The sequence below is a fragment of the Pristiophorus japonicus genome, chromosome 9, assembly GCF_044704955.1.
Source record: "Pristiophorus japonicus isolate sPriJap1 chromosome 9, sPriJap1.hap1, whole genome shotgun sequence".
Classification (NCBI taxonomy): domain Eukaryota; kingdom Metazoa; phylum Chordata; class Chondrichthyes; family Pristiophoridae; genus Pristiophorus; species Pristiophorus japonicus.
In genome coordinates this window covers 214,469,798-214,479,842 of record NC_091985.1, presented here as the reverse complement: position 1 = coordinate 214,479,842, position 10,045 = coordinate 214,469,798, and the positions used below count along the sequence as shown (strand labels likewise).

General features: G+C 45.8%; 1 protein-coding gene across 1 annotated transcript; it reads left to right on the top strand.

Moving 5' to 3' along the window:
* Positions 1–2,099: 2,099 nt before the first annotated feature.
* Positions 2,100–7,312, top strand: LOC139273636 (zinc finger protein 436-like). The gene is made up of 2 exons (XM_070890628.1): positions 2,100–2,164; positions 6,481–7,312. The coding sequence occupies exon 2, from the start codon at positions 6,591–6,593 to the stop codon at positions 7,269–7,271; it is 681 nt and encodes a 226-aa protein (XP_070746729.1). The 5' UTR covers positions 2,100–2,164; positions 6,481–6,590; the 3' UTR covers positions 7,272–7,312.
* Positions 7,313–10,045: the final 2,733 nt, after the last annotated feature.

The window sequence follows — 10,045 nt, the reverse complement described above, 5'->3', positions numbered from 1 at the left end:
GATTTCCAAAAGGCATTCGATAAGGTGCTACACAAAAGGTTACTGCAGAAGATAGAGGTACGCGGATTCAGAGGAAATGTATTAGCATGGATAGACAATTGGCTGGCGAACAGAAAGCAGAGAGTCGGGATAAATGGGTCCTTTTCGGGTTGGAAATCGGTGGTTAGTGGTGTGCCACAGGGATCGGTGCTGGGACCACAGCTGTTTACAATATACATAGATGACCTGGAAGAGAGGACAGAATGTAGTGTAACAAAATTTGCAGATGATACTAAGGTTAGTGGGAAAGTGGGTTGTGTAGAGGACACAGAGAGGCTGCAAAGAGATTTGGATAGGTGAAGCGAATGGGCAACGGTTTGGCAGATGGAATACAATGTCAGAAAGTGTGAGGTCATCCACCTTGGGAAAAAAACAGTAAAAGGGAATATTATTTGAATGGGGAGAAATTACAACATGCTGAGATGCAAAGGGACCTGGGGGTCCTTGTGCATGAAACTCTTTTGAGTTTACCTGAAAATAAACATAAACATTAAACCGTGCCACCCGCCTGGGTAACACAGCAGACATTTTCAAGGCCCCTTTTTTTTTTGGCGCTAAAATCAAATTTTTTCCAGTGCCCCCTATAAAAGGGGAGGGGGACACTAAAAGCACCGGCAATTAAAACAAATTAAACTTTAAAACGTAAAATCAAATTAAAATTTGGTTGTCCTTGTGCATGAAACTCTTTTTGGAGTTCACCTGCAAAACATAAAACGTTAAACGTCCTTGTGCATGAATCCCAAAAAGTTAGTTTGCAGGTGCAGCAGGTAATCAGGAGGTGAATGGAATGTTGGCCTTCATTGCGAGAGGGATGGAGTACAAAAGCAGGGCGTTCCTGCTGCAACTGTATAGGATATTGTTAAGGCCGCACCTGGAGTACTGCGTGCAGTTTTGGTCACCTTACTAAAGGAAGGATATACTGGCTTTGGAGGGGGTACAGAGATGATTCACTGGGCTTATTCCGGAGATGAGGGGGTTACCTTATGATGATAGATTGAGTAGACTGGGTCTTTACTCGTTGGAGTTCAGAAGGATGAGGGGTGATCTTATAGAAACATTTAAAATCATGAAAGGGATAGACAAGATAGAGGCAGAGAGGTTGTTTCCACTGTTAGGGGAGGCTAGAACTAGGGGGCACAGCCTCAAAATACGGGGGAGTCCATTTAAAATCGAGTTGAGAAGGAATTTCTTCTCCCAGAGGGTTGTGAATCTGTGGAATACTCTGCCCAAGGAAGCAGTTGAGGCTGGCTCATTGAATGTATTCAAGTCACAGATAGATAGATTTTTAACCAATAAGGGAATTAGAGGTTACGGGGAGAGGGCGGGTCAGTGGAGCTGAGTCCACGGCCATATCAGCCATGATCTTATTGAATGGCGGAGCAGGCTCGAGGGGCTAGATGGCCTATTCCTGTTCCTAATTCTTATGTTCTTATGTTATGTTCTTATGTTCTCAATTTACAGTGCAGTGCACCCCCGACCTTATGACTCAGAGACGAGTGTGCTGCGCAGTGCTTACACTGAGACTACAAAATTACAAAGGGTATACGGCACATAAACGGGTCATTCTGACTATTCAGTCCATGCCGGCGTTTATGCTCCGCTCGGGAATTATCGAGCCTCAACATGAGGAATGGTAATCTTCAGCCCAGGTATAGAGGTTATCAAGATCAGAAGAAACAAACTCTAGCTACCAGAATGAACATGGTTCATGCTCAAAGCAATCACGATAAATCCAGGTCTATTCACGAACGTGGGCTTTCAATGGTGGGGCTTTTCCCCAGCATTCACCGCGGGGGAGAAGGTGCTGCACCCAGCCTACAGGAGCCTAGTGCGCACGCGCGGGACCCGCCTTGGTTTGGAGCATGCGCGGTGAGTGGCATGGTGGATGGAGACAGTATCAAGCTGCTGCGGACGAATCGGTAATATTCAGCGGAGAGGAGAGGCGTAATGGATCCGCGAGTGGCTGGAGAGGGTTCCTAAACAACTGGTGTATGCCGCAAGCCCGGAATAATAACCTGATAGCCCCACGTTTGCAGCTCGCGGCTTTCTCCAGGTTACAGGCTCAGGCTAACGGCCGCCATCTTTGTGCAGGAAGGCCGGTTCAGCGCTCCGCCATCTTGAAACAGTGAGTGGCAAAGTGTGGGTGGGGCTTCAGTGTTTCGTCCCAACTGGGTCCCAGTGCCCGTGGAAAGACTTAATGCCTCAGTTACTTTTCTCTCACTCTCCACACGTTAGATTTCTCACCATCTCTCCGAAAGATGCTCCTCAGTTCACATCTCACACATTTGTAGCAAGAGCCCCAGAGATGGGTCCCCTTAGAAACATAGAAAATAGGTGCAGGAGTAGGCCATTCGACCCTTCTAACCTGCACCGCCATTCAATGAGTTCATGGCTGAACATGCAACTTCAGTACCCCATTCCTGCTTTCTCACCATACCCCTTGATTCTCCTAGTAGTAAGGACTTCATCTAACTCCTTTTTGAATATATTTAGTGAATTGGCCTCAACAACTTTCTGTGGTAGAGAATTCCACAGGTTCACCACTCTCTGGGTGAAGAAGTTCCCCCTCATCTCGGTCCTAAATGGCTTACCCCTTATCCTTAGACTGTGTCCCCTGGTTCTGGACTTCCCCAACATTGGGAACATTCTTCCTGCATCTAACCTGTCTAAACCCGTCAGAATTTTAAACGTTTCTATGAGGTCCCCTCTCATTCTTCTGAACTCCAGTGAATACAATCCCAGTTGATCCAGTCTTTCTTGATAGGTCAGTCCTGCCATCCCGGGAATCAGTCTGGTGAACCTTCGCTGCACTCCCTCAATAGCAAGAATGTCCTTCCTCAGGTTAGGTGACCAAAATTGTACACAATACTCCAGGTGTGGCCTCACCAAGGCCCTGTACAATTGTAGCAACACCTCCCTGCCCCTGTACTCAAATCCCCTCGCTATGAAGGCCAACATGCCATTTGCTTTCTTAACCGCCTGCTGTACCTGCATGCCAACCTTCAATGACTGATGTACCATGACACCCAGGTCTCTTTGCACCTCCCCTTTTCCTAATCTATCACCATTCAGATAATAGTCTGTCTCTCTGTTTTTACCACCAAAGTGGATAACCTCACATTTATCCACATTATACTTCATCTGCCATGCATTTGCCCACTCACCTAACCTATCCAAGTCGCTCTGCAGCCTCATAGCATCCTCCTCGCAGCTCACACTGCCACCCAACTTAGTGTCATCCGCAAATTTGGAGATACTACATTTAATCCCCTCGTCTAAATCATTAATGTACAGTGTAAGCAGCTGAGGCCCCAGCACAGAACCTTGCGGTACCCCACTAGCCACTGCTTGCCATTCTGAAAAGTCCCCATTTACTCCTACTCTTTGCTTCCTGTCTGACAACCAGATCTCAATCCATGTCAGTACACTAGCCCCAATCCCGTGTGCTTTAACTTTGCACATTAATCTCTTGTGTGGGACCTTGTTGAAAGCCTTCTGAAAGTCCAAATATACCACATCAACTGGTTCTCCCTTGTCCACTCTACTGGAAACATCCTCAAAAAATTCCAGAAGATTTGTCAAGCATGATTTCCCTTTCACAAATCCATGCTGACTTGGACCTATCATATTACCTCTTTCCAAATGCAGTGCTATGACATCCTTAATAATTGATTCCATCATTTTACCCACTACCGATGTCAGGCTGACCAGTCTATAATTCCCTGTTTTCTCTCTCCCTCCTTTTTTAAAAAGTGGGGTTACATTGGCTACCCTCCACTCTATAGGAACTGATCCAGAGGCAATGGAATGTTGGAAAATGACTGTCAATGCATCCACTATTTCCAAGGCCACCTCCTTAAGTACTCTGGGATGCAGTCCATCAGGCCTTGGGGATTTATCGGCCTTCAATCCCATCAATTTCCCCAACACAATTTCCCGACTAATAAGGATTTCCCGCAGTTCCTCCTCCTTACAAGACACTCCGACCCCTTTTATATCGGAAGGTTGTTTGTGTCCTCCTTCGTGAATACCGAACCAAAGTACTTGTTCAATTGGTCCGCCATTTCTTTGTTCCCCGTTATGACTTCCCCTGATTCTGACTGCAGAGGACCTACGTTTGTCTTTACTAACCTTTTTCTCTTTACATATCTATAGAAACTTTTGCAATCCGTCTTAATGTTCCCTGCAAGCTTCTTCTCGTACTCCATTTTCCCTGCCCTAATCAAACCCTTTGTCCTCTTCTGCTGAGTTCTAAATTTCTCCCAGTCCCCGGGTTCGCTGCTATTTCTGGCCAATTTGTATGCCACTTCCTTGACTTTAATGCTATCCCTGATTTCCCTTGATAGCCACGGTTGAGCCACCTTCCCTTTTTTATTTTTACACCTGACAGGAATGTACAATTGTTGTAGTTCATCCATGCGGTCTCTAAATGTCTGCCATTGCCCATCCACAGTCAACCCCTTCAGTATCATTCGCCAATCTATCCGAGCCAATTCATGCCTTATACCTTCAAAGTTACCCTTCTTTAAGTTCTGGACCATGGTCTCTGAATTAACTGTTTCATATAGTCCCTTCTATAGTCCTAGGGCTGGAATGCCCCGTCTACAGTCCCAGGGTTAGAATCCCCATGTACAGTCCCAGGTATAGAATCCCCATGTACAGTCCCAGGATTGGAAGCCCCATGTACAGTCCCAGGGTTAGAATCCCCATGTACAGTCCCAGAGTTGGAATTCCCATGTACAGTCCCAGGGTTAGAATCACCATGTACAGTCCCAGGGTGAGAATCTACATATACAGTAGCAGGGGTAGAATCCCCATGTACAGTCCCAGGGTTAGAATCACCATGTACAGACCCAGGGTTAGAATCCCTATATACAGTCCCAGGGTTAGAATCCCCATGTACAGTCCCAGGGTTAGAATTCCCATGTACACTCCCAGGATTGGAATCTCCATGTACAGTCCCAGGGTTGGAATCCTGGGACTGTACACAGACAAATAAAAAAAGAGAGGCCTTGAATCTGAGTTGGGAAAACAATCATAGAAACATGATTCAGTTTGTATACTAATATATTTGAAATCAAATCCAATGAATTGTTGCAAGTAACATATTCCTTTCATGCCAAGTGGGAAACAAATGATGTCTGTGATGTGCAGAGTGTTTGCACCTGGTTACACAGCATGTCTCCTGCCCGCTCCCCATAACCCTTATCCCCTTATCATTTAAGAAACTGTCTATTTCCGTCTTAAATTTATTCAATGTCCCAGCGTCCACAGCTCTCTGAGGCAGCAAATTGCACAGATTTACAACTCTCTGAGAGAATAAATTTCTCCTCATCTCTGTTTTAAATGGACAGCCCCTTATTCTAAGATCATGCCCTCTAGTTCTAGTCTCTCTCATTAGTGGAAACATCCTCTCTGCATCCACCTTGTCAAGCCCCCTCGTAATCTTATACGTTTCGATAAGATCACGTCTCATTCTTCTTAATTCCAATGAGTAGAGGCCCAACCTACTCAACCTTTCCTCATAAGTCAACCCGCTCATCTCCGGAATCTACCTAGTGAACCTTCTCTGAACTGCCTCCAAAGCAAGGAGTCGATGAGGAACTTCAGTTATGTGGAGAGACTGGAGAATGTTTCCTCCGGAGAGCAAAAAAGGATAAAAGGAGATTTGATAGAGATGTACAAAAAGAATAAATATGGAGAAAGTGTTTCCAGTGGCAGAAGGGTAGGTAACCAGAGGAGTCAGACTTCAGATGATTGGAAAAAGAACCGGGGGTGAGATGTGGAATCATTTGTTACACAGTGACTAGTTGTGACTTGGAATGCTCTGCCTGAAAGGGTGGTGAAAGGAGATTCAATAGTAACTTTTGAAGGGGAAAATATACCATGCTACGGGTAAAGAGCAGAGGAGTGAGACTCGTTGAATAGTTCTACCAAAAGGCTGGCACAGACACGATGGGCTAAATGGCCTCCTTCTGTGCTGTACCACTCTCCGACAATGGCAGATAGTCTTACCCAGAATGCCCTGCGTGGGGGAATGTGACCTATCTCCATCAGCAGGGGGGGGGGGCAGCGCACGGGAAGGGCTGATCCCAGAGAGTGCTTTCCTGCGCAGAGCGGCTGCTGGAGACTGAGCAGAGCGAGCGCGGTCTCAGCAACACCGAGTGCAGGTCTCAGACCCCGAGTCAGAGCCACAGGGCCTGGTAGACATGCGGCCAGGGCTCCGGCACCAGGAAGCCCCAGGGGCAGCACCTCCCCCACACAAGGAAAACAACAACAACAACAACAACAACGACAATCTGGCAGCTTTTATGGTGACATTTCTCCAGTGCCAGCCCTACAAATGACCAGATTCATTAAGCTCAATTTCACAACCTGTCTTTATGTTTTGGTAGGTTTTCTCTCAAGCTTCCTTTTTCCTGTTTGAAATTCATTTTACAGGGTGTCAAAAGGGGAGGATTTGCAGACGGGAATCTCAAACCAAATGTCACATCAAGATCTCATGGAGTTACTCGATTACATCGGGACGGAAATATGATCGGCCTTTGAACATGAAAGCTAAAAGCAACGTTCACAGTGGGGTGTGTGGACAAGGCTTCAGCCTATCGTCTAACCTGGAGAGACACAAGTGCAGTCACACTGGGGAGAGGCCATTCACCTGCTTCGTTTGTGGGCAGGGTTTCATTCGGTCATCCAACCTGCTGACACACCAGCGAGTTCACACTGCGGAGAGACCATTTACCTGCGCAGTGTGTGAGAAGGGATTCAGTCAGTCATACCACCTTGTAACTCACCAGCAAATTCATACTGGGGAGAGGCCGTTCACCTGCTCCGTGTGTGGCAAGCGATTCGCTCAGTCATCCGAACTGCTGATACACCAACGAGTTCATACTGGGGAGAGGCCGTTCACTTGCTCTGAGTGTGGGAAGGGATTCAATCGGTCATCTCACCTGTTGATACACCAGCGAGTTCATACTGGGGAGAGGCCGTTCACCTGCTCTGAATGTGGAAAGGGATTCACTCAGTCATCCAGCCTGCTGAAACACCAGCGAGTTCATACTGGAGAGAGACCGTTCACCTGCTCTGAATGTGGGAAGAGTTTCACTCAGTCATCCGACCTGCTGAGACACCAGCGAGTTCACACTGGGGAGAGACCGTTCACATGCTCTGAATGTGGGAAGGGGTTCAATCAGCCATCCCACCTGCTGAAACACCAGAGAGTTCACAAGTGACTGCAAGGTTTGGATTCTGCTGTTGTTGCTGCTGTTAATCACATCCTGGATTGAATCATGTTCATTCTGACTGTTGGAGTTTGCTTCTGCTGGTGTTGATAATCTTTTAACTGAGCTGGAGTTTAATATTTTGATATTTCAAATAACACAGTTTGTCAATATTTAATGTCTCCAAGATAACAGGAGACTAATTGATGTCCTTTTACTGACTGCTACATTTTTGGGCTTTTTCTCCTTTCTAACTCCACATTATTTCAGTTTTCATACCTTCAGTTACTTCATGGACAAGTCCCAGCTCCCCATACCTCCCAGTGTACCTCTCCTATCCTTGGGATGCAGCGATGATATCGGTAACATGCCTGGGATCACGAAACACAAAATCCAATCTGTTAATCACTTTCAGCTACTGGACTTTGCGTGTGCCCCACAGCATTTCTCACCTTTGATGTGTCAATAGAGCATCACGCTTGCAAACCTCATCTTGAATTTAAATCCACTCATAAAATATATTTAACCAAATATAAACAAGTAAATACATCATGGCGCAATAATGCAACTTTATATTCACAGCAAGAAGTCTGTTATCTAACTCCTCGAGTGGACAAAATAAATATCCCAAGAGCTCCATGAATCCTTCAATACCTTTCAAATCGTGACCAGTTCCTCCCTATTCTAGAATTCCCCATTCCTGTGGGAGTCGATATTGATCAAAAACTGCTAATTGGAAATTTGTAACATTTTTTCTCTTTCTGGTGTTTAAAGCTGACCAGTTCCTTCTCTCAGAGAATCTGCAAGGAGACTCTTTGATTTAAACACAGATCTCCCCTCTCTTATAGCTGGTATTAGAGTTACTGGGAATTTGAATACCTGACCACTCAAAAGGGCCCGTCAGTCATACGCAGACTGAACCAATCACACAGCTCGGTGTTAGTGTGAACTATTCCTCTCTCCAGCCTGTAACCAATAAAACTTGTAACACTGAGGCTGAAATTCCACTTCCATTTGCCGGGGGTGCAGGCAGTGCTGGGCACAGAGGGAGCAGCAAACCGGGTTCAGAGTGGGCATGCTGACTTTACCCTTTCCCGGGGTTTTCTCCTGAGCATGTGCTGAGGCCCAGTGCTTTCACTGCTCTGGGGTATTTCTGGACGTGTCCTCACCGCCCCTGGAATTCCCACGCATTGCCCCCTGAGTGTGAGGCCAGCGCTCTGTGCCTTTAAACAATGGAGTAAAGCCGAGTCCTGCAGGCACACAGTCACCAGGAGGAGTTTCTAACTGTCTATATTGACCTTTTGGGGAAATTAATCCCACTTTTGGGCCAGTTGTGTTTTTTTCCCATTGTTCTGTTTCCTGTTCCTTTGCTTTAAATCTTTATTTGTTCCCTTTGGTTTGGTTTCACTTTCACTGCTGGGCCTCCCACTAAAAGCACTTTGTCTGAGATGCCCTTGGGAATTAGCAGACCCATGGCAACACTGGTCAGACATTCTATTCCACAGAATAGGCTAGTTGGAAATTCTAATCAGATCAGGGGAAAGAACAGGGTTTGTCTGTTATTGACCACAATATAAGCTTAAATCAGAGTGGGTAATAGATTATAATGTGCGATGTTTTCACCTTTAATTGTGAAACTATAAGAAATAATATAATTAACAGTAAGCAGAGAAGTTTAGCGATATTGAGAACATTACTGAAGAAAAGTATCAGCTGGGATCCAGGGAATGTGTTCAAGTTCCACCTGTCTTTTCCTTGCTTCCTGCCAAAACCCAGCAAAGAAGAGTCCAGTGCCAGAGGTGGATCACTGCAGGGTATAAAAGTGAGGGGAGACTGATGTAAGGGGGCAGTCGGGATTGGAGACACTGGAGATCAAGCTCAGGACGCATGCGGTTCCATCCAGTGGGCTGACCTCGTGGCAGTTACTGTGGACACGTGGGACTTGCATGTTTACTCTGATTGATGGATCAATACAAGATACAGTACTGGGCAGAAAATCTGCTCATCATATATTTCTTATTAAAATTGCTGACACTGGATTCTCAAACCTACTAATTAATATCACATGGCATTAGCTAGAATCTGACAACTCTTTACTGTTCCACTCTACTCCTTTTACATTTTTACCATTAAATCTACTTTTCTGACCATTGTCTTCTCCCAAAATATATCACCTCATATTTCTCTGCATTAATTTCATCTGACATCGACCGAACCCATTTACTAACTTGTGTATTCACACAGAAGTCACTTGCAGTCCTCACAGTTGGTCATGGTCCCAGATTTGGTGTCATCTGGAAAGTTTGATCGTATGCCCCAGTCCAGATCCTGTCTATATTAAGAGCAATGGTCCCAACACTGACCCTGGGGGACACCACTGTTTACATCCCTCCAGTCTGAAGGGCATCCATTAACCACTACTCTCTGTTTTCTGCCTTTTACCCAGCTTCCTGTCCATACTGCCCCACTCCCTTTAATATCGTGAGCCTTCATTTGATAAACAAGCCTCCTGTCCGGCACCTTATCAAACACGTTTTGCCAATCCATCTGCACAACATCCACTGCATTTCCTTTCTCACAACACTGTGTTATTTTCTGCAATAATCCCTGCTGTCTGTCCTGAATGAATCCATTTCACTACCAAATGTTGCAATGTTTGCTCCACAACACAGGGTTTCATCTGTTTAAAGCCACAACAGAAAGGTCCACAAAGTGGCCCCGTGGCAAACTCCAGGAGAGGGAGGAAATGAGCGTCTGTAAATGAAGGAGACCGGTGAGGGAGCGTC